The sequence below is a fragment of the Primulina eburnea genome, chromosome 17 (assembly GCF_022965805.1).
Source record: "Primulina eburnea isolate SZY01 chromosome 17, ASM2296580v1, whole genome shotgun sequence".
NCBI classification, from domain to species: domain Eukaryota; kingdom Viridiplantae; phylum Streptophyta; class Magnoliopsida; order Lamiales; family Gesneriaceae; genus Primulina; species Primulina eburnea.
Genome location: NC_133117.1, coordinates 25699974 through 25725880, shown reverse-complemented (window position 1 = coordinate 25725880; position 25907 = coordinate 25699974). Strand labels below are relative to the sequence as shown.

Here is a 25907-nt window from a genome sequence, read left to right as displayed (position 1 = left end):
AAGTTTTATAAAATTATGGTATCATGAATATTTCCATATTACATAAATCAATATCATATTTTATATTAAAAAAACTTAATGAGCTATATTTTAACTGAATTAAAATACAATTTGATTATTAAAGCTCATTTGAACTTTAAATAAATTAGCATGATGAGCTCATACTTTTACAAGTCTATGATTCATGCTCTCATTGCATTAATCTCATCATAATCCCGACGCTGATCAAATATCATCGATATGACAATTTCAACTTGTTTGTTATTATGATGCACATTTTAAATTCGAGATCGTCAATGTCTAAATAAGGCAGGTGCACCCTCTTTGACTGTTTTAGCAGTCATGCTCTCAAAATTTCTATAAGCTTTTATAAACTTTATTTATAAGCTTATCGATTGATCATATCAAACTTATTTTTTTATAAATTCAACTCATTGAATTTATTATCTCAACGTGAACAAGTAAATCAGTGCTTGTGTGACCCTCAATGGTTCAGAGATACAGCTAGCCATGAGTTCACAACTCTTTGTGATTCAGGAAAATTTCCTTTATTTGGGCTTACCCTAATTTGCCACCATTCCATGCACCAACATTTGATCATGAGAATGTCAGAAACATTTTCTGATTAAACCCATATAATCATGGTAAGAGCGTCTAGTAGCATCGCCCCATGATTCTCTAGGTATCACTGATAGTGCCTGCAAGAACCGGTCGGTTATGATTAACGTACAGTACGGTATTTTCATCTCATATATCTCGATCGAATCTGCAACCATTGGTTCATCGAGGGTTGCATATTATATTCGAGAGCTATGTAATACTGAAACGACCTCGATTTTTTTTTTCTAATCTTTAATCATAAATTCTAAATTACTAAATAAAATAATTTAACATAATCATGAATCATAATAATTTAGCAATTTAAATCTCAGGTGCATAAAATATAATCCTAAATCATCCACTAACCAAAATTCCTAAATCGATATTTAAAAAGATCAGCTTACAATAAAAGTAAGCATAAAAATATCTATAATAAAAATCATTAAATTAATCTTTAAATCCTTAATCTATCTAGCTAGTGCGGAAACATAAAGGCCCTCGGGTGTGTACTGCTGCACTCGATCCACTCAATTGTCAGCACATCCCATAAAACATCAAATCCTGCATCATACAAACCTAGTGAGTCGAAATACTCAACACGTTCTCAACATGGATAGCAAATAATACATATACATTCACATGCATTTAAAAATCATATTTTTATTTAAAATAATCTTTTGAACATAAATAAACCATTAAAAATCATTTTAGCATAATTAAACCATAAATCGTAAAATCATTTTAAAATAACTTTAAGCATAAATAAATCTTTTAAAAATAGCTTTATTCATCATCATAAATCATATATCATAAAATCATTTTTAATCATAAACTTTCAATCATCTATCATTTTGGGTGAAGTTTGATATTTGAAAGTGACTAGCATTTATCCTTTGGTCGACTGCAGTCTTAGCTCCACATGGTCGCTCCACCGAGAAAATACGATCATCGGGTTCCCTCGGAGGCCTTTTCCCATAGACGGGTTTCCTTGGGGGCCTTTTCCCACAAATGGGTTCCCTCTGGGGCCTTTTCCCTCACGACATCCCATAAATTCATATATCATAAATCATATATTTTGTCACAGTCAATTCACATCCCTCAAAATATTTTTCATTTTCTTTTAAAGTCATAAAATGACATAACTTTCCAAAAAACATTTTAGACAGTATAAATTACACATCTTTAATATAAATCATAAAAATACATATTGTCATCAAAATCATCAATTTAAATCATATAATATCATTTAACATGTGTTATGATCTTTCGGGATGCTGCCAAGCGTTTTCGTATTTTCTTAAGTGTAAAATTACCATTTTGCCCCTAGACGTAAAAATTCTCGAATTTATCTTGTTCTCACTTTTAATGACATGGGATTATTATAAATAATTATTTAAGCTTACATGAATTTTCTCATATTTTATTTGACATAAATCGATGGCTTTTAAATAAATCTTTAAATAAAACATATTAACGCGTTTTAATCCCGAATTAAACCAAACCTTAATATAAAATTCTTAAATTTAAATCTTAGACTTTTAATAATTATTTAAGCTTAAACCTTTTTTTCCCTTATTTTATGAAGCATAAAACTATACTTTTCAATTTATTCTTTAATTAGCGTTTCGTGAGGCGATTAAATCTCGGATAATTCCAAAACTCGTTATTTTGATCCCAAATTTTAAATATAACATTTTTAGTATTTATTCTACCCTTTCAAGTCATGAGCCACACCCATGGACCCATGGATTCAATTTTAGTTCTTTAATTTTCGAAATTGACACATAATCGAACACACCGAGCCATCTCCCAAAATACCCGAGCCACGCCCGAGCCACCTCAAGCCAATCCCTAGAAAACCCACTTAGGGACCCTAATGACCAAGCCCAGACCAAAGAACCAGCCCCTAGCTTGCTCAAACCATCCCCTAACGACGTTGGACGACCGGACGACAAAAACTCCTAGCCTTTTCTCCTTCCCTTAAATTAAAAAATTGTGTGTGTGTGTGTGATGTGATACCCTTGTCCCACATCGAAAAAATCAAAGATTTAAAATGAGTTTATAATGGTTTACAATGGACTTCTATAGCAACTTGGGTTAATCATTTTCGTAAAGCGAGGACGAATACGAAGTAGTTGCTATAGGGGCCCATTGTGCAGTCACGCAAGCGCCGGCCCGGGCTCGGGGCGTGACAGAATGGTATCAGAGCCGGTCAATGGCATGGAACACCGGGAAATAAGTGCTATGCGGGGCAAAGTGCTACGTGAATGGGAGCCACCTCTTGAACCTGTGGGGCAAAGTGCTACATGACGGGAGCCACCTCTTGAACCTGTAGGAGCCACCTCTAGATTCTCGGTGCTGGTGGATCGAGGGGTCAGGCCGCGACGAGGACGTCGCGTTCTGAAGGAGGGGTGATTGTGATACCCTTGTCCCACATCGAAAAAATCAAAGATTTAAAATGAGTTTATAATGGCTTACAATGGACTTCTATAGCAACTTGGGTTAATCATTTTCGTAAAGCGAGGACGAATACGAAGTAGTTGCTATAGGGGCCCATTGTGCAGTCACGCAAGCGCCGGCCCGGGCTCGGGGCGTGACATGTGAGGTGTTGCGCGGCTGATTGATGAAGGAATTGTGGTGATAAAAGACCTAGAGTCTTATTTATAATTTAATTTGCAAGTTAAATAGGCTTTGGTTTTAGGCTTGCATGATTAAGGGTAATTGAGCCTACTTAAATTAATTAAATTGAGCTCAATAACACTTAATTAATTAAATGATAAAAGTTTATAAAATAAGTTTACCAAGGATTGCAAGATTGTTTACATGGAGGTGAAAATGCAGGTATTATAACTTAATTATTATAATATTATTTTTCACAACATATATTACAACTCAAAAATTATACATATCTACCAAATGCATTACAGGAAATGTGGGTATCAGAATCGTTTTGCCATCATCTTTCGGTGGAAGCCCACGTGATATGTATCAACGGTATCAAGATGCCATGACTTTGGTACAGACATATGGAAAACCAGATATATTGCTTACAATGACATGCAATCCGAATTGGAATGAGATAAAATATCAACTACTTCCTGGTCAATCATCTCAAGACCATCCAGATTTGATTACAAGGATATTTAAATCTAAATTTGAAGAATGTAAAAAATACATTGTGGATAAGGGGGTTTTGAGTAAGGTCTGCTCTTATTCGTACGTCATTGAGTATCAAAAAAGAGGGCTTGCCCATGTTCATATGTTGGTCATATTTGAAAATAATGACAAGTTGTGTACTCCCGATCACTTTGACTCAATTGTGCGTGCTGAAATACCTTCACAAACAGAAGAACTCAATCTACACAAAGCAGTTGTCCGCCATATGATACATGGGCCATGTGGATCAATCAATCCAAATTGTCCATGCATGGTAAATGATAAATGTAAGAAGAACTTTCCAAAGCCATTTGTGGAATACACATCTAGAGGAAATGATTCATATCCTTTGTATCGAAGACGTGAAGGTGGCCAGGTATCAATTACCAACAATGACAATGTCTTCATTGATAATGGTTGGGTTGTCCCATACAATCCATTGCTTTTATTAAAATATGATTGTCATATTAATGTTGATGTATGTGGAGGGATTAAATGTGTAAAGTACATATACAAGTACATCCATAAAGGTCCTGATCGGGTCGCACTAGAGTTACGAAATGGGCAAAATTGTGATGAAATCCAACAGTACGTGGATGGAAGGTGGATTTGTGCGCCTGAAGCATTGTGGCGAAATTTTTCATTTGAGTTCAGTAGGATGTATCCTTCAGTCATTAGGTTACAACTACATACACCAAACCAACATTTGGTTTATTTTGACCAGTAACAACATGTAAGTGATCTACTAGCAGATGATGACAACTCGAAGACTATTCTTACAGAATTTTTCAAAATAAACTCTGATCCTGACTTGACTGGAAAGTATTTATATCGAGAATTTCCACAATATTACACATGGATAAAATCTGGAAAAAATTGGATTCGTCGAAGAAGCAAAAATAAAGTGGTTGGGAGAGTATATGTTGTGTCGCCATCTGAAGGTGAAAGGTTTTATCTCCGTATCCTTTTAAACCATGTAAGGGGCCCAACATCTTTTGAAGATCTGATGATTGTGAATGGGGTAACATATTCAACATTTAAGGAGTATTCTCAAATGAGAGGACTTTTTGAACAAGATGATTATATAAAACAATGTCTGGAAGAAGCACGTTCTGTTAAAATGACATCTTCATTTAGAAGGTTATTTGTATCCATACTAGTGTTCTGTCAACCAACAACAGTTCGAGAACTCTGGGATGAGTTCTGTCCTTGCATGTGTGAAGATTATTGTCGAGAAATTTCATCAAATAACTTAATCATCAATAAGTTATTGCTTGAGATACGAAGGTTGTTACATCATTACAAAAAGAAACTTGATGATTTTGATTTGCCATCAATAAGTGGTGAGTTTTTAGAAGCCACAACACTACCAAGAATAATTGAAGATGAGATTTCTTATCAGATTTCTGATGATGATTTGAGACCTATTGAACGTTTGAATGCTCATCAAAGGATTGCGTTTGACACCATCATAGAAAGTATTATGCATAACCGATCAAAACTTTTCTTCATTGATGGTCCAGGAGGTATTGGTAAGACTTTTTTATACCGCTCAATGTTGGCACATTTGAGAAAAATGGGTAAAATTATAATTGCGGTATCAACGTCTGGAATAGCTGCGACATTGCTGCAAGGTGGAAGAACTGCACACTCACGTTTTCTAATTCCACTTAGACCAACAACATCAACACTGTGCCAAATAAAAAAAACAGTCAGAACTTGCAGATCTAATAAGGCGTGCATCAGCTATAGTATGGGACGAGGCTCCAATGGCAAATCGCTATGCTTTTGAATCCGTTAGTAAGAGTTTTCAAGATATAATGGACAATCATATAGCGTTTGGAGGGAAAACAATTGTTTTTGGTGGCGATTTTCGACAAGTGTTACCGGTTGTTAAACGAGGGTCAAAGGCAGAACAAATTGCTGCAAGTATTTCAAGGTCAACATTCTGGCATTGTGTAAAGATAATACACCTTCAGCAAAATATGAGATCTGCTCAAGATATTGACTTCTCGCAATTTCTCTTGCGCATAGGTGATGGGTTGCAACATACTGTGAATCGTGATTTCATAAAATTACCAGATTCAATTATCATACCATGAGAAGGAGAACAATCAATTCAGATTTTGATTGATTCTGTTTTTCCTAACATGATAAATCATGTTAACGATGAAAACTATATGGTTGATAGAGCCATCATCACACCAAAAAATGTTGATGTCGACAATATTAATCAAATGCTCATTATGAAGTTTCCTGGAAAGGAAAAAGAGTATACCTCTTGGGATAGTGTAGAAGACGACAATCACAACCTCTTTCAAGAAGAATTTTTGAATTCCCTTTGTCCAAGTGGTTTGCCATCACATAAAATCATATTGAAAGTAGGAAATCCTATCATGCTCTTGAGAAATAATGCTCCCGAACTTGGACAATGCAATGGAACAAGATTAATATGCCGAAGTCTTGGTAGAAATTTTATAGATGCTGATATCATAACAGGTCCTCGCAATGGTACCAGATTCTTTCTACATAGAATGTCCTTGAAAAGTGAAGATAATTCTGGATTATCATTTGAGTTGACACGTCGACAGTTTCCCATAAGGCTTAGTTTTGCTATGACAATAAACAAAGCACAAGGTCAAACAATCTCTAATATTGGCATATTTTTGTGTAACCATGTGTTCAGCCATGGTCAGTTATATGTGGCACTTTCAAGAGGAGTCTCACAAAATTCTACAAAAATTCTGGTAAAAGATTGGAATTTAGAGCGTCACTCTGTAGTATTCACAAGAAACGTGGTTTTCAAAGACGTATTGCTAACTAATAGAGAATAATTAATTGTGAGTAAGTCAACTATCTTTATTATAATTTTTTTTAAAAAAATTTTAAGTACAAATAATTACATTAATAATTTGTACATGTTTCAATACTAGAATTTGGAGGATGCTAATAAATTCTATTATCTACGTTCAAACACATTCATATACATGAGCCACCATCTATTATGTACATGTTTTTATCTCTGCCCATAATTAGCTATTTCTCATTCTCTATTTCATCACGCAACACGAATAACCATTTTTTGCATTGCTACTATACTTTCTATATTTACTGAATCAAATTTAAACAGTACTTGGGTATTGCCTAATGGATAAGCATATTATTTATGATTATTTGATTGTTGGCTTAATTTTAATTTCTTTGCTGATTATGATTGCCTTGGTGTTTTTTTCCTCAAAAGCTGAAGGATACTGGTTGCAAACAAAGTATTTGTATAAATGACATATTCAATTCAAATATCATATCTCCTCGCTCCCATCTTCATCTGGTTTGTTTTTACCAGTTAATTTGTTTATCACCTATCATTTATTATGTTGCATTATATTAATGGTCATATCATATTCGTCTGTTTGTTTTGATCTTGCAGGTGAGATAATATATTTATTACGAGCTTCAAGATCTTATTATGTAATCTCTCACATATTCTCAGCAGATTGAGTTTGGCAAATATATTTAAGCTTTGGAATCTATTGCTTCTCATGGATCAAGTAAATTTTTTTCCACTGTCATGGAGTTGTAAAATAATGAAGTTTACTATATTAGCCTCATATATTCGTGACACACGCAATGCGTGTGTCTCGGTGGCTAGTTTTAAGTTAAGGATGGGGCGTTTTAAATAATTTATTTAGTTTTAGCATTTTAAAGTCTTATTTATGTATTTAGTAATTTAAGAGTATGAAACTTTTAAAATTAGTGTGTAATCATTTTAAATGAGGAGTTTGATTAAATTACTGTGTGTTAACTTAATTAATATTTAATTTAGCACTAATTTCTCCTAATTAAAAACCCACACACACGTTACACACACCCACACACACTTACACGTTTTTACACACACTAAACCGTACAACACACACACACTATCACAATTCAGATTTTTATTATTTTGAAAGTGCAAAACCTAGGGTTTTCATCTAAGAAGCGGCCGCCCCTCTCCTTCAAACCTTCTAGCAACTTTTCTTTAATTTTGTTGCAAGATTTTAGCGCCACGATCATCCCGGATCAACCTCGCATCTCTCCCTCCTTCGGTATCGTCGTCACGGTATTTTTGAATATCAAAAGGCACGTATAATCTGTTATTTCTGCATTGATCTCGTCATATTATGCGTTGTGTTATTATTTATGCTTAAAAATACATGTGTGATGTGTAGACGTTTGAGCCTTGACGTTTGAATAAATTTTGAAATGATTTTTAGATCTAAAATCACGTTTTTACTGTCTTTTTAAAACCTGCGACTTTTCGGTCGTGATTCTGAGAAAACTTTCAACGTAAAAATTGTAGAATTTTTTGATACCTTCGATTTGACAGTAAATTCGAACTATTTAGATAAAAATTGAGCAAGTTATGGTGTTTTTTGTGGGGCTGCTCAAACTGCATTTTTCAGAAAATATGTATTGATGTGTTCTGGAGATTTTATTGTTGCAGGCTTTGTTGGTAATCGACGGGTGATCGTTGCTGCGTCTAGGTATGCTTAGTATGATGTTGGGTTGTTATTTGTTATGTCGTTTAGTGTCGATAGACACTCGAGTACCTTAAAGTCGTTGGAAACGTTTCGATGTCAAGAATGACAAGCATTGCGTGTTCAGAATTTTCGAGAGTTTCCAATTACCGCAGGTACACGGACCCTTACACGGGGTCCGTGCTTTTACTCTCTTCGAAGTGTCAAATTCCCGAGCATACACGGACCCTTAGACGGACCCTAGTACGGGGTCCGTGTCCCTCCTTCTTCCCGAGTTCTTCTTTTGCGCACACACACGGACCCCCACACGGACCTAGACACGGGTTCCGTGCCTTCTTTTTTCTGCACGACACATTTTAGCGCACGGACCCGGACCCCTACCCGGACCTAAGCACGGGGTCCGTGCCCTTCATATTTGGGGAAAATTTTATAGCATGTTTGGGGTTTGATGTCATGGTCTAGTGCAATGATTTACAAGATCGAATCATGGGAATTTAAGAACGTTCTAAGGAAGGGAATGAACTTGTAAGTAAGCATGATTACCTACGTCTAAGTTATGCAAGTTAAGCATGTAAATTCCTGATTAGTATGTGCAGCGACGGCCCCGATCGAAGTCCAACGAATCCCTCAACGCCAAGTAAGTATGTTCGACGTCCAAGAAAATATTTTAAGTTTTGAGGTATGCTAAATGTCTTGTGACCAAATTATGAATGGGTTTGGAAGTCGGTGAACGTGGCCGAGGACCTCTCCACCCTGTTAAATTATGAACGGGTTTATATCGTGATTGGAAAGCGTTAAATCATGAACGTGGACCAATCAGCCCGTTAAATTATGAACGGGGATCTCATGTATGCGGCAGTGGATACGTCTCTGTCATCCCAGTACTGTGGTTTAGTCTGATCAGGCGAAATATGTTATGGGTCACTTGCTTTGAAACATCCTCTACGCAAAATTATGAAGTGTGTATGATCAAGTATGTTGAAGTATGCAAGCACGTTTAAGAAATTTTATGTTGATGGCATGTCTAAGTATGTATGTACGTATGTTCAAGTTTTGATACGCAAGTTCAAGTTTTAAGTATGTATGTACGTATGTTCAAGTTTTGATACGCAAGTTCAAGTTTTAAGTATGTATGTCCTATTTTGAAGTTGCATGTGATTATATTATGTACTACTCGTTACTACCAGTTTATACGTGTTGAGTCTTTAGACTCACTAGACTTGATCGATGCAGGTGATGACGTTTATGAAGAGGCTGAAGGTGTTGATCGAGGAGCTGGCTTGGACTGAGCGGGAGGCTAAACCCGAGGACCGCCCATGTTTTGAAGTTTTTATGAAAATGTTCAAACACTTTTGTCAAACTCTATTTTTAGACCTTTGTTTGCAACAAATGGTGGAGACTTACAATTATTTTAACAAATTTTGAACGTTCATGTTTTATTTAAGAAAATTTTTAAATTTTTCTGTAAATTTTAAGTAGCAAAAGTACGGTATGTTACACAAGGAATGTATGACCCTGATTTTGTCCCATCCAAGAAGTTCTGAGGATCCTCCTCCACTGCCAATATTCTGGATCCTGATATTTCATCTGGAGATGACCTTGATGATGAAGATTTTGAGTTGGTCTCTAGATCAAAAGCTGTTGCGGTTGAAAAGAAGATGACCCCTACTGTGAAAGAAGTTTGGTTTTTGAAGAACCAACTACCCCTTCCGAGCACGAAGAGTCCTTGGCAGAGTTTCTTGCATGGTTAAAAGAAGAAAAAGTCTTGAAGAAAGCCACGTCAGAGGCTGATGAACAAGATAAAGAAATGTTGCAAGAGTTCGAAGAAAATCTCCCAAACAATTCTAATGATTCTACTTCTAATTCAACTCCTGAATCTGAATCTGATGAATATTCTTGTGGTGATGAAGAAAGTGATGATGCAGATGTTGGTCCTAATTTTGAGGACGATGTTGTCGACACCATGGACAGCAGCGACGCTACAGAATATGACTTAAGTAAGTCATTTTCCACAAAGTTTTATTCTGAAGTTGCTCTCGCTTTGTGACCCCTCTACGACAATCAAAGACTAACCGATGAGAAAAACATTGATGCTGACTGACTTCTTTCCTTACCATCGACGGGTGGTGTCAATGGTGACTGCAGTAGCACCATACTGCAAAGGCCAATTCTGGAATTTTTCTCAAATCTCTCATCCATCATGGGTGAAGAATGATCTCCAAAGTTTTGACGAGTGTTGTCCGTGATTGAGTCTACAACTTCAATCCTTCGGTTATCAATGCATTTTACAACGACATTAATTTACTATTGTCATCACTGGAGGACTTATTAAGATTTTTCCAGACCATCCCAAACGGATGTTTGCAACAAATTTAACGTTTTTATTCAGTGCTGCACAAAACGGGCATTCGAAATTGGACTCCTTTAATGAATACAACAACAGTTACTAGACCACATACATTTGTTCTATTTGCAACTAGTATTGGGAGTACCTTTAATTTTGGGAAACTGGTGTTCTAAACAATTCTTAAATTTTCTGAAGGTGGACTGAATAAAAAAGCTATCATTTTCATCTTTAATCTACGACATTCTAGAATCTCAAGATTTATCAGAGACATTGATGAAGATATTTTTGATGTTGGTGAAAAATTGAAGATTGTCCCAGCTTACTTTAAGGGGAATAAGAAGCTGGACCTTCAATTATTTGCTACTAATGTTGCTCCCGATGTTGGCAACACGGCCTCTTCATCTACTATGATCCCTGCTGACTTTATGATACTTTCTCCTTATATTCTACAGGCTCAAATTGAGTTTGACTTAAAGCAAATCAGCAATGAAAAGGACCTTATCGTGTACTATGAAAATTAAATAGATGAGTACGGTTTACTTCTGGAAGCGACGTACATTCTGGTAAAAAAAGGGAAGTAGGAGAAGCTGCAACAAAAATGGAAGGAGAAGCAGACAATGTAGAAGAAAGAGTTACATATGAGCTTACCGATGGAGTTGGAGTTAAAAATACTCAATTTTATTTATGTTTACTTATCTCTCTGCTCGTTGTTAGCTTTTAGTAATGATGTTTAGTTGTTGGTGGTGTTATGATCTTATTGAATAAACTGCTAGATGTTCTAGTTTCCCGTGTTGCAACACCTCTAACAACACTGCTCTAACAACATTTGATTTAAAATTGTTGAATTCAGGGGGAGACGATTCTCTAACTTAGGGGGAGTTATATGCTAATTAAATGAAGTTTTGCTGATTAATATTTTTGTGTTTTTTTCCCAGAAAGGCAAAAGAGAGAGATTGAAAATAATATAATTTATTTCTTATTAAAATTTTCTTTTGATAATATTGTGTTAATTGAATTATAGAGTTTTGTCTTTCTAGACCATGGATATTTATGATAAGAACTTTAGATATTATATTATTGTTTAAAGAGTTTATTTTCTAATAAAACTCTTGTTTCCATATCTTATAAGATTGTTTTTTAAGGAATAAAATCTATGACAAAAGAAGCATATAAATAATCAAATATAGTTGTTGTGGAACGTGAGAGAGATAGATAGATAGAGAGAGAGAGAGAGAGAGAGAGAGAGAGAGAGAGAGAGAGAGAGAGTGATGTCGCAGGAGAGAAAGCACGAAAATTGAAGATTTAAATCGAAGAGATCAAGTGCTAAATTCAAGACGTATTGTTGTGCTGTTGTGGAGTGTTGAAGACACGCAGACACAATGCTTCATCATAGTGCTGATTAGTGTGTTGTTCATCAAGAAGATTTTCGGCTTCACAAACGCTGCATACATAGTTTTATTTATTTAGTTTGATAAGTGTTTTGGATGCACTATGTTCCCTCACTCTGTTAAGAGAGTTAGCTTTTCTATATTCACTAGTATTAATTTGGTAATTTGACAATTTTTTCAAGTGAATCTTTTGCCCTGAGACACCGCACATATGTGTACACTTGTGCATAATTCCTTGTGTCTTGTTTTACTACATAAAGTTTTGTGTGTTGAAATATTCTGCTGCATGTTATGTTAGGTGTTACAATATCGTACAACACTTAACTCTGAAACACACAGTCACTTTAATGCACAATACTTTATGTCATACAAACCAAATCTCACGATTTTTTAACCCAAGGCCAAAATAAAGAAAAATTTAATGTCATAATTTTATTAATCTTTTTCAAAAAAATTAAACAAATGTCATGTGTTCAATAAATATTAATTACAAACTAGCTAGTGTAGGGGTGGTATAATATATCTGTTAGAGTAGGTGCACGTCGAGCCAAGTGTTGGCCGACTGTTCACGATGAAACTCTTTGTATAAACGATCTTTATTTTTAATAATATTTGAATTTATTAATTTGGCGCATCTTTATCTTTATACCCATGCGAGTTGCATAGATAAAGTCCTTGAATATACATATAGTAGAAAGAATATGAGATGCTCATATGATGAGTATCATGAAACTCATATTTGTAATACTGTATATTCTAAACGGTTCCTAGTCGATTCAGCCGCCACTAAGAAGGATATAGGCCGCTCGAGTTAGAGACTAGTATCTGCGATGTGAGTACCATGTTTCATTGGTAGGGGACATTGTGATGTCCGAGCATGCAGATAGGTGCTCCTGGTAGAGTGCATTGAACAACCCTCTATAAAGGACTTTCCAAGTGGTTCTCACTTATCGAGTGGAAAAGTCCTAGTTTATGGTTGTACACCATTAGTCCTTATGACCCGGGACAACATTGAGACTCTATGTGCTAGCGTTTCACTTTGACTTGTTTACCGACTCTTATGGGGTCATCAGGTGGCAAGGTTGGGTGTTACGGCGAAACACATAGGAGTCGATGCATTGTAGCCGGGGATTCACCTCTTACCTACGGGTATGGATATCCTATATGTTTTTCATGTATGTGTGGGTTGAAATCTCTGATCAGAGTATGGTGGTAATTATGAAAGGGGTTTCATAGATTACACCATCGATGCAACCACAACATGACACATAGTATCGATTCATTGACAACTCTCGATAAACCAATAGTTGTCGAATCGATCGGGATATATGAGTTGAAGGGACCGTACTGTACGCTAACCATAATTGAATGGTTCTTGCAGGCACTATCATGTGATACCTAGGGAATCACGTAAGCGATGCTGCTAGGCGTTTAACGTGATTGGTTGGGTATTATCAGACTTGAGTTCTGACGTTCTTACTATCAAGGAGTTGATAGTTAAGAATGGGGCAATTGGGGTATGCTCGAATAAGGACATGTTTAGTCCGAATCACATAGAGATGTGAACCCACGGCTAGTTGTATCAATGAACCATTGAGGGCCACACAAGTACTAGCTTTGTAAATCCCGATGAGAAGTAAAATAGTTCAATGTGTTGAACGGCTTATAAATGTGTTTATAAGCGTAAAGAAAAATAGAAGTGTGACTTCAATGAGAGAAATATAAATTTTAATTTATGGAAGTGTTCCTAGATTAAAATTTGGCCAAGTGAATAATGTATTTGAAAATTGTGATTTTCATAAACATTATTATGGACTAAATTAAATTAATTCAAGTGTTGAATTAATTAATCACTAGTGGGCTTAGTAGAGTCCAAATAATTAAATTAATTCAAGTGTTGGATTAATTAAATAACATTGGGTCTTGTAGAGCCCAATTGGAAATAATTATTTAACTAGTGGGCTTGAGTAAAATCAAGTAAAGTCTAGTTGGGCTCAAAATGTTTGAGACAATTAAAAGTCCATGGGCCTTGCAAAAGTTGCAAGCTCACTAGGGTTTGCATGCTTGGGAGATCAAAGGTTGGAGAATATTTTGAATAAAAAATTGCATGGCATGCAACTTTTCACTTTTGCTTTTTGCAACACCAAAACAATGAATTAACTCATTCTCCCCCTCTCTCAACCCTCTTGGCCGAACACACAGACACACAATTCTCTCCATTTTTCTTCTTGTTTTGTTCTTCAAGTGTTGAAGAATAAAAATCATTCTCATTGAAAATCTTCTAGTTTTTCTAGTGCAAAACTAGAAGGGGTTTACCTAGCTTGTGGTGGGCCTTATTTTGAAGGAAAAGGAGGAGGAGCTTGTAGACTTGTCTTCCACTTGAAGAGCTTTGTTGTTTACAACAAAGTTGGTGCCATACATCAACCTCAAGAGGTTGATAGGTAATATTCTAAAACACCCTATGTATGGTTTGTTTTGTAAATATTGCGCACTAAACCTTGGTGGCCGAAATTTCTAGCATTTTAAATAAAATTTTTGACTTCCGTTGCGCTTCCGGCCACCGTAACCGGTCCGCTTTCAAGTGGTATCAGAGCTATGGTTACGGTTTTTGTGTAATATTTGCATAATATTATGTTGAGATCGATTTCTAACCGCTTGAGAATTTTTGTGCATAAAAATTACAAGGGCCGAAATTTTACAACAAAAAAAAAATGTTTCGGGCAGCTTGCTGCTGCCCGTGAAGTCTCGGGCTGCCCGAGAATTTCGGGCAGCATATGGGGCAGCCTTCGGGCTGCCCGGAAAATTCAAGTTTTAAAATAAAAAAAAAAAAAATTTTTGTGGCCGGAATCCGGCGACGGAGCTCCGCCGACGGCGATGACGACTAGGGTTTCCAAAAGTGTTTTGGACAATCTTAGGGTCATAGGCCTTGAGTTGTTGGGCCATTGGATGGCCAACATAATTTGTGAAATTTAAATGGGCCTAAGTATTTTTGGTGAAAAATGAGTTTTGGGCCCTTAAGTTTAAATTTACAATTGTTGCACATATTTTCTCATAAAATAAATAATTGAAGTAGGACTTTAATTATTTATAGTAAATTGTGATTTACAAGAAATTCGATTATAAATAAATTAATTTGAAAGTAGACAAAGGAGTTTGTATACTTTGTTAATTTAATTTATAATTGTGGCGGTTAGTGATTGGATCAAGATATATAATATTGGATCAATTAATTATTGTGATAATTAATTTATGGTGTATGATATATGATATTATGCATGAAGGATGATCAAAAGCCCAAGCCCAATTTGCTAGGTGTATGCTAGGATATTTGTGTTAAATGATTGTAATAGTTATCAATTTAAAGTGGGCTTGGTTTATGGCCCGTTCCCACCCCATGAGATGTATCCCTATGTGCCATGGATATTTAATTGTAAATATTAGAATAGTGGAAGATCATGATTGGAAGATGGTGGCCTTGGTGATTATGAAGATCGAAGACATGTAATATTGGATGCTAATGTAATAATTAAGTTGCATTGCATCCCTTGCATTTACCCTAAGATTGGACCTAGGCCCGTGTTTAGCTCACACGGGCCATTAGTATTGGGGCAATTGATCATCCTTGTACTGTTTTCTATTTATAATATATGCATGATATGTTATAAATAATGAGTATGTGCGTTATTATTATTACAATAACAAAGTTGCATGAATCCGGCAAACATACGATCAAACATGGCGAGCTTTTAAAATAAAATTAATGATGAGACCTTTCAAAATTAAAAACCCTCATTTTGAATTAGATTCAAAATTAATATCAAGTCCGAAAAGGGGAATTATAAATTTGTTTATAATTTCCTTGTCTTCCATCGACAATGGATGCATGATGAACGCTACCCGTACTCGGGGCTCGGCTCATATTATTGAGGGGGCCCTGGGTGCCGGAAAGCTGTGACATCCATTGACATGGTGATGTGAACTACGTGGAACTCCCATGATTTCGGCTCATATTATTGAGGGAACTCATGGCGACCGTCCATTAAGGTTCAATATCGATGGGTTAGGCTTGACACGTAAAGATGAACGACGTCATATTATTGGGTCCTAATCAAACGTGAGACAAAAGTTTACGTAGAGGGTTGCATGGCGATGCAATTGGAAACTACCTTTTAGGAATTGTGATGGCCGATATTATTCGGGATCACAATTCGCTGATTGGACCTTACGTACCTACTGAGGAAAGTGTTTCCCGTTTTCACTAGAGGGTAGTGAAAATATCAAAACAGTGGGAGCGATAATTTATAAAGTAAAAGTCCAAACTTTATATCTTATTAAATATTTTAAAATAGTCATTAACATTTATCTGTTTTACTTTTCAGTACAAATCTTTGACAATGTCATCAATTCGCAACCCGTTTTCGGTTATTCTCGAAAACACATTCTAACCGGACCTAACTATATCACTTGGCTAAGAAATCTAAAGATTGTCTTAAACTCGGAGAAAATCGCATACACACTGACTGAGTCGCCCCCTGCTGAGGCTCCGACCAGCTGCACTCCTGAGGAATTGCAGACCTACAAGGATTGGTGCGACCATGACTTGAAGGCGAGGTGTTATATGCAGGCTTCGATGAACGATGAGCTGCAAAGGCGATTCGAGGATGCTAAGAATGCTGCTGACATTCATATGCACCTCAAGGAGCTCTTCGGTGAGCAAACTCGCCCTTTGAGGCATGCCACAGTAAAGGAGCTCATCACTTTACGCATGCGAGATGGGACTTCGGTCCATGAGCATGGCCTAAAGTTGATTGGGCTCGTGGACAAGCTTGTTGGCATGGATTTGATCTTGCCATCGGAGTTGACCACGGATGTGCTGCTGCTGTCGCTGCCTAGCTCTTTCGATCCTTTTGTCTTGAACTTCAATATGAACAAGCTCGAGCCCAGCCTTGAAGAGTTGGTGAATATGCTTGTGACCTTTGAGTCCACCATCAAAAAGGAGAAGTCGGTTCTTTATGTGGGCTCTTCATCTGGCACGAAGACCGGTCCACCTGGGAAAGGAAAGAAGCGTTCTTTCAAGCACCCCAAGAAGAGCGAGCCCTTGAAGAGGCAGACTCCGAGTCCCATAGTGGCAGCCGCGCCAGCCAAGGCTGAGAAGACAGTTGACATCTGTCATCACTGCAAGAAGCCTGGACATTGGAGGCGTAACTGCAGGGAATATCTTGCGCAGAAGGGTTCTGGCAAAGGTATGTTCTTTATTGAAGTAAATATCTCGATTAACTCTACTTCTTGGGTATTGGATACCGGCTGTGGCTCACATCTCTGTAATGATTTGCAGGTGATGGGAAGAAGTAGAAGGCTCTGAGAGGGTGAGACCTTCTTGAGAATGGGCAATGGAGCAAGAGTTGCTGCCAAGGCCATAGGAGATGTTTGTTTGATTTTGAACAATGATTTTAAGTTTGTATTAAGAGATGTTTTGTTCGTACCAGACTTGATTAAAAACATTATTTCCATTCCTATGCTTGATATTGATGGATTTTCTTGTTTATTTGGCAAAGGTGTTTGCAATATTTACAAGAATGAATGTTTAGTTGGTACCGGTGAACTTGAAAACATTCTCTACACCTTAAAATTAAAAGATATTCCACTTAACAATGTCCAAACGATAACAACAACAAATAAGCGCAAACAAGATACTCTTAATTCGGCACAATTATGGCATGCTCGATTAGGTCATATTTCCCTAAGAAGGATGAACAAGCTAGTGGGAGTTGGCATGTTTGATATGTCCGATATTAATGCTCTCACGACTTGTGAATCCTGTCTAAAAGGAAAGATGACCAAAATTTCTTTTAAGGGCCATGCGGAGCGAGCCAAAGGGTTATTGGATTTGATCCATACTGATGTGTGCGGTCCACTTAGCATCACCACTAAGTATGGACATTCCTACTTCATCACCTTTACCGATGACTTTTCGAGGTATGGGTATGTGTATTTGATGAAATACAAGTCTGAAGCCTTTGAAAGGTTCAAAGAATTCAGAAGTGAAGTAGAGAAGCAATTGGGACGAAGCATCAAGACACTTCGATCGGATCGAGGTGGTGAGTACTTGAGTGCCGAGTTCCAAGAGTATCTTAGAGAGAATGGGATTCTCTCGCAGTGGACTCCGCCCGCTACACCGCAGTTGAATGGTGTTTCGGAGCGTCGTAACCGGACTTTGATGGACATGGTTCGGTCTATGATGGGGTTCACGGAGTTGCCGCCATCCTTTTGGGGATATGCGCTTGAAACAGCGGCACTGTTGTTGAACAATGTCCATACAAAGGCAGTTGACAAGACTCCATATGAGATATGGATGGGTAAGCCTCCCAAATATTCTTATCTTAGAATATGGGGGTGTCCTGCTTATGTGAAGCAGGCAGTGGGAGATAAATTGGATAGTCGATCTATTTTATGCTACTTTGTGGGATATCCAAGGAATTCAGTTGGATATTACTTCTATCATCCCCAAGAAACAAAGGTGTTTGTTTCTAGGAACGCAACCTTTTTGGAAAAGGAATTTCTATTGGATAGAAAAGGCGAGATGATAGAACTCGAAGAGGTTCGAGAGACACCCACAGTTGTAGAACCCACACCCGAGAAGCCAAGTGAGGAGATACAAGCTCCTAGAAGATCCGAGAGGATCTCGAGACCACCTATGAGGTATGGTCTGCTTCTTGAAGAGGGCCATGATGAGCCTAATCTTGGATGTGATCCAAGGACCTTCAAGGAAGCGTTATCGGATGCCGATTCATCCAAATGGCTTGAAGCAATGGAATCTGAGATGAATTCCATGCATTCGAACCAAGTGTGGAATCTTGTGGATCCACCTGAAGGAACTGTTCCCATAGGGTGTAAATAGATTTACAAGAGGAAACTTGGGGCGGATGGGAACGTATTGACCTTCAAGGCGCGATTGGTAGCAAAAGGGTATACTCAAAGGCAAGGTGTTGACTATGAGGAAACCTTTTCTCCAGTTGCGATGTTCAAGTCCATTAGGATATTGCTAGCCATAGCTGCATGGTATGACTATGAGATATGGCAGATGGATGTGAAGACAGCCTTCCTTAATGGGGATATTAAGGAAGAAATTTACATGTCTCAACCTGAAGGGTTTACATCTATCGGAAGTGAGCATATGGTATGCAAACTTCAAAGATCTATTTATGGTCTTAAGCAGGCATCGAGGAGCTGGAACCTCAGATTCGATAGTACAATCAAAGAGTTTGGTTTTACTAAGAATCCTGAGGAACCCTGTGTGTATAAGAAGGTCAGTGGGAGTGCTGTGACATTACTTGTTCTTTATGTTGATGACATTCTACTCATTGGGAATGATGTAGGAATGTTGCAATCAACAAAGATATGGTTAGCAATTAAGTTCTCAATGCAGGACTTGGGTGAGGCATCTTTTGTATTGGGAATACAAATCTATAGAGATAGATCAAGAAGATTGCTTGGTCTCACCCAGTCCACATACATTGATACCATCGTGAAGCGGTTCTCGATGGATGAGTCCAAGAGAGGACATCTACCAATGTGTCATGGCGTGTCCCTATCCAAGTCTATGTCTCCCAAGACTGATGCAGAGATAGCGGCGATGACACGAATTCCGTATGCTTCGGCTATTGGTAGTATCATGTATGGGATGATATCTACACGTCCTGACGTGGCATTTGCACTAAGTGTAGTGAGTAGATATCAATCCAACCCCGGTCTTCCACACTGGAAAGCTGTGAAAGACATCCTCAAGTATTTGAGAAGGACCAATAAGTTGTTCTTGGTCTATGGGGGTGGAGAACTGAAATTGGAAGGTTATACCGACTCTAGATTCCAAAGCGATGTTGATGACTCGAAGTCAACCTCCGGATTCATATTCATGCTCAATGGTGGTGCTGTCTCTTGGAAGAGTTCCAAGCAAGACAGTACTGCGGATTCCACCACTGAGGCAGAATACATTGCTGCATCGGCTGCAGCAAAGGAGGCTGTTTGGATTAGGAATTTCGTCCAAGAGTTGGGCGTCATTCCAAATGGAGTTGCTCCTATCCCGGTGATGTGCGACAACACGGGAGCCATAGCTCAGGCGAAGGAGCCAAGGTCTCATCAGAAGTCCAAACACGTATTGAGAAAGTACCACATCCTCAGAGAGATCGTGGAAAGAGGAGATGTCACGATTGACAAAGTCGGCTCCGCAGATAATGTTGCTGATCCACTAACTAAGCCTTTACCAGGACCATCATTCGAGAAGCATCGCGAATCAATGGGTCTGAAGTATATGAGTAGTTGGCTCTAGTGCAAGTGGGAGATTGTTAGAGTAGGTGCACGTCGAGCCAAGTGTTGGCCGACTGTTCACGATGAAACTCTTTGTATAAACGATCTTTATTTTTAATAATATTTGAATTTATTAATTTGGCGCATCTTTATCTTTATACCCATGCGAGTTGCATAGATAAAGTCCTTGAATATACATATAGTAGAAAGAATATGAGATGCTCATATGATGAGTATCATGAAACTCATATTTGTAATACTGTATATTCTAAACGGTTCCTAGTCGATTCAGCCGCCACTAAGAAGGATATAGGCCGCTCGAGTTAGAGACTAGTATCTGCGATGTGAGTACCATGTTTCATTGGTAGGGGACATTGTGATGTCCGAGCATGCAGATAGGTGCTCCTGGTAGAGTGCACTGAACAACCCTCTATAAAGGACTTTCCAAGTGGTTCTCACTTATCGAGTGGAAAAGTCCTAGTTTATGGTTTTACACCATTATTCCTTATGACCCGGGACAACATTGAGACTCTATGTGCTAGCGTTTCACTTTGACTTGTTTACCGACTCTTATGGGGTCATCAGGTGGCAAGGTTGGGTGTTACGGCGAAACACATAGGAGTCGATGCATTGTAGCCGGGGATTCACCGCTTACTTACGGGTATGGATATCCTATGTGTTTTTCATGTATGTGTGGGTTGAAATCTCTGATCAGAGTATGGTGGTAATTATGAAAGGGGTTTCATAGATTACACCATCGATGCAACCACAACATGACACATAGTATCGATTCATTGACAACTCTCGATAAACCAATAGTTGTCGAATCGATCGGGATATATGAGTTGAAGGGACCGTACTGTACGCTAACCATAATTGAATGGTTCTTGCAGGCACTATCATGTGATACCTAGGGAATCACGTAAGCGATGCTGCTAGGCGTTTAACGTGATTGGTTGGGTATTATCAGACTTGAGTTCTGACGTTCTTACTATCAAGGAGTTGATAAGTAAGAATGGAGCAATTGGGGTATGCTCGAATAAGGACATGTTTAGTCCGAATCACATAGAGATGTGAACCCACGGCTAGTTGTATCAATGAACCATTGAGGGCCACACAAGTACTAGCTTTGTAAATCCCGATGAGAAGTAAAATAGTTCAATGTGTTGAACGGCTTATAAATGTGTTTATAAGCGTAAAGAAAAATTGAAGTGTGACTTCTATGAGAGAAATATAAATTTTAATTTATGGAAGTGTTCCTAAATTAAAATTTGGCCAAGTGAATAATGTATTTGAAAATTGTGATTTTCATAAACATTATTATGGACTAAATTAAATTAATTCAAGTGTTGAATTAATTAATCACTAGTGGGCCTAGTAGAGTCCAAATAATTAAATTAATTCAAGTGTTGGATTAATTAAATAACATTGGGCCTTGTAGAGCCCAATTGGAAATAATTATTTAACTAGTGGGCTTGAGTAAAATCAAGTAAAGTCTAGTTGGGCTCAAAATATTTGAGACAATTAAAAGTCCATGGGCCTTGCAAAAGTTGCAAGCCCACTAGGGTTTGCATGCTTGGGAGATCAAAGGTTGGAGAATATTTTGAATAAAAAATTGCATGGCATGCAACTTTTCACTTTTGCTTTTTGCAACACCAAAACAAGGAATTAACTCATTCTCCCCCTCTCTCAACCCTCTTGGCCGAACACACACACACACAATTCTCTCCATTTTTCTTCTTGTTTTGTTCTTCAAGTGTTGAAGAATAAAAATCATTCTCATTGAAAATCTTCTAGTTTTTCTAGTGCAAAACTAGAAGGGGTTTACCTAGCTTGTGGTGGGCCTTATTTTGAAGGAAAAGGAGGAGGAGCTTGTAGACTTGTCTTCCACTTGAAGAGCTTTGTTGTTTACAACAAAGTTGGTGCCATACATCAACCTCAAGAGGTTGATAGGTAATATTCTAAAACACCCTATGTATGGTTTGTTTTGTAAATATGGCACACTAAACCTTGGTGGCCGAAAATTCTAGCATTTTAAATAAAATTTTTGACTTCCGTTGCGCTTCCGGCCACCGTAACCGGTCCGCTTTCAATATCGTACCGAAAAATACATACTACATACCGTACCGAAATTTTCATTATGTAAAATTAACATATCGATTATAACAAAATGTAGTATATATAATTAGCATACCGATTATATCAAAAAAATAAAACATTTTATCTGAACAATAATGGTCATTTGCCACAATTGCTACACATGGATATAAATATTCTCTTGTTCATTACATTTTTTAAACAAAATCAATAGTTTATTTCTATAAGAGTATGGAGATTAAACTTGTCCTCCTCTGTAAGTCTTCTTTGGTTTAGGTCTGTACTCGGGCTTGGTTTCTGCAAAGAATTCTTCATTTTTTTAAATAAAAATTTGAAGTTGAGTTTGAGCTTGAATTGAGGTTGTGGTTGAGGGAGTTCATGATTATGGTATCCCAATAGTTGATGATTCGAATGTCGTTGAACGATATACAATGGATAATGAATCATTAGATGGTGAAGAAGTTTCTACTGTATATGCTATGGAGGTGGAGAGTAGACATGGTGAAACTTTGGTTTATGAATGTGTTGAGAAAAAAATGTAAATCTCTTGCTCAATTGAATCCAAAGGTAGTTCTTGAGGATCAATTGAAATTTATTGAACTGATTGGAAAGAAATGTGAAATGGCCGAAGAAAGAGTGAACAAAGAGCGAGGTGGGCATAGAAAAAAAATATGAAAATATATTGATGGTCCAAAAAGTTAGGGTGAGAAAGAATTGATTTTATACAAACCAATTCAAATAACTTTGTGCAAAGAGGTTTTATTCTCATTGTGATGATATAGTCGGCTCAATCTCGAGCATTATTAATTTTTCTTTACAGGATTATGGAGATGTCATGATGAGAAAGCAAACGAGTGTCGGTGATGGAGGAATGCCATGTGTTGATTTGCATAGTTTCAAAAGCAATCAAGGTGAGGTAGGAGTAGTTGACAACACAACAACTATGAGGTATGTCTTGCTTCCTTACGTTAATTATATGTTGTCGTGTTTCTAAGATTTTGGAGCAAGTTTTATAAATGCGATATTTAAGAGATATGACTTTGATTTAAATTGTCTCTAAATTTCATGGGGGTGAGAGTGGTGACACATTGCATGCATTAAGTTCAAATGTTATTGATTTTGATTTCTCACAAGTTGCCAAATTAATAAGACTTAGTAGTAGTAATGACTCGTATGCATTAGAATTAAAGTCTTGTTATGTGTTAAATGATTGCATGGATGGTTCATTTGGCATGTTCTATTTGCATGATTGTTAGTTGTTTGGTGATTATATGATAATTTCTATGTTCATGATTAATATTTCTTTAAAGAGAATGAAATCTTCATTCTATATTCATTGCATGAGCTATTTGACCATGAGTCACATTGTTGTGATTTGATCATTGATGTAATGCAAGATTATATGTGTTGGTCGAATATGAAATGAGTTGAGTGGGGGGGTTGTGACAGGTGCACTGCATATAAGAGATTGTCATTTTGGCTAAGTTCTTATATCATGCATAAACTATATCTTATTCCTAGTGAGCAAATGTCGTACATTTGAATGGAATTTGTTAGTATTGTTAACTAGGTTTAAGTAGAGAAATCTAATTTTTGTGATGCATAATGATGTTTTATTATTATCGTTGTGTGTCATTTGCTATTTATCAGCTGGTATAATTTATGAAATAATGATGAATGCAACTGTGGAGTTGAGATTTCTAGGGCTGATGGAGCGAGTGTATGATAGCGCCTACAAGGTAAAGTTGAAAGGTAAGCATGTTGATTATGTAATTCTTTTTAATGTTAACTTGCTTTGTTTTTGTATAGGTAGCAAAGATTTGAGGATAAATGTTTTTGAAGAAGATGAGTATGATATGAATCTGATTGGGCATCACGAGCTAACTTTTGGAAGGAGTTTCAAGAATCAATGTTGTCTCGATACTACAAGCTTGAAGGTAATTGAAGATGAAGAATCAAACATATTTAAGCGATTGAGGGAGTTCAAGGAAGTATTAAATCAAGACGTATCGAGCAACCAAGCATTCGAGTTCGAAATTACATCTGAAGACATCCCAAGCGCGTCTCAGCGATCTTTTGCGTAACCACGGCGCCCCAACAAGTTCCGCTCGGTTAGAAGTTCAGAAATTCAGGATTTGACGCAAATTAATTAAGGAAATCACTAATTTCGAGTTTTAGATGATTTCTTATCTTTTTTCATTTTTATTGAGATTATTGAAGATATTTGTGAGTTTTTCTCTCAACCAAAAAACTTTGGATTTTGTGTACACTTTTTTGTGTTACTCAAATCAAACTTATCAAAGTTTCGTAACTTTGTGATGTTTGTCGACTGTTCTTCACTCGAATTGTCAAAGACTAGTTCTTAGTTTGTTTGAGGTCGACTGTTATTTCTCGTGTTATTTGTACTAAACCACGTTATTTAGATGTGAATACTAGTTACTTGTTTCAAATATTAAATATCGGTGGTTAATAAAATCTTGTCATTCATTGAATTGAAGGCACAACTGAGTCTTGCTCGTGTTTGTCTTTCATACATAACAGGACTATGCATCATATGGAGGACCAAGTGGGGGTCCCAACATTTTCTTACTTCTTCCGTCATGACCCATGCACGCACCCACGCGCGCGTGGCCGCGTGGATCTGTGTGGGTTGACCGGGGAGTTCATTCTCCTTTCTTTATTAATCCAATGTCAATGTACGTTCACATGGATTCTTCTTGGCCTCGTTCAAATTTGACTATTTTTTCTCCAACTTTTCCGGCATTTATCAAGGGTTTTGTTTGCGTGACATCCATTTGTTGATTTTTTTCCCACCAATTTCATCATCTTTTTGTGCTTTAATCAACATTCCAAATCAAAAAAGTAATTCATTGAATAATCATAAAAATGGGAGGCATAAAAGCCAGATAAGCACAAAAACGACAAAAAAAATGAAATGCAACACAATAGTATTTTTTGTGTTTATTAGATGGTTTTATAGAAGTTTTTGTTTTTGTTTTTTGTTAGACATGGATTTTATTGTGGCGATGTTAACTAAAACCAGTAGACCAGTAGACCAGCAGACCAGTACAACAGAATAACTTATCAGTAGCTGCTGTTCTAATAAAACTAAACCAGTAGAAAAGGGATAACAATACAAAACCAGTAGAGAGCGTTTTCTAACGTTGCTATCTTAATTGTTACCGTTAAAGAGTTCCTAGTACTAGTATTAATTGCAACATTAAATACTATACGGAGTCATTTAATGCATATTACCCAATTAAGTATAAAACAAGACTGATTGTTTTAAGCTTTTCTGCAGGAACTTGTTTCGGTAATAAAGCTGATTGTATCAGTTATCTGAAGACTTTTCTGATTGTGAACGTTGAACTCAGTCGATTATATATACTTGGATCAAATCCTTGTTCGGCACGAAACTTCGCTTATTATCATTTTTCAAGGAACAGAGCTACTCTCTTATCAGACGAATATCAGAATTCCTTGAGTACTTAGAAA

The 25907-nt window shown here is 37.0% G+C and overlaps 1 protein-coding gene and 1 long non-coding RNA gene across 2 annotated transcripts; both read left to right on the top strand.

The window, feature by feature from the left end:
• Nucleotides 1-3607: 3607 nt before the first annotated feature.
• On the top strand, nt 3608-5858 carry LOC140817986 (uncharacterized). Its single transcript, XM_073177781.1, has 3 exons — nt 3608-4359; nt 5044-5282; nt 5482-5858. The coding sequence occupies exons 1-3, from the start codon at nt 3608-3610 to the stop codon at nt 5856-5858; spliced, it is 1368 nt and encodes a 455-aa protein (XP_073033882.1).
• Nucleotides 5859-6252: 394 nt separating this feature from the next.
• On the top strand, nt 6253-7339 carry LOC140817670 (uncharacterized). Its single transcript, XR_012114860.1, has 3 exons — nt 6253-6596; nt 6998-7084; nt 7184-7339. It is a non-coding gene; the product is annotated as an uncharacterized lncRNA (long non-coding RNA).
• Nucleotides 7340-25907: the final 18568 nt, after the last annotated feature.

What these genes read in the sequence shown, in the direction of transcription:
- LOC140817986 (XM_073177781.1), top strand. Translation starts at nt 3,608, where the DNA reads ATGACTTTGGTACAGACATATGGAAAACCAGATATATTGCTTACAATG. An exon ending in CAACAGTACGTGGATGGAAG is followed by an intron (nt 4,360 to 5,043) that starts GTGGATTTGTGC and finishes TGAGATACGAAG; the next exon opens with GTTGTTACATCATTACAAAA. An exon ending in CTTCATTGATGGTCCAGGAG is followed by an intron (nt 5,283 to 5,481) that starts GTATTGGTAAGA and finishes CAGAACTTGCAG; the next exon opens with ATCTAATAAGGCGTGCATCA.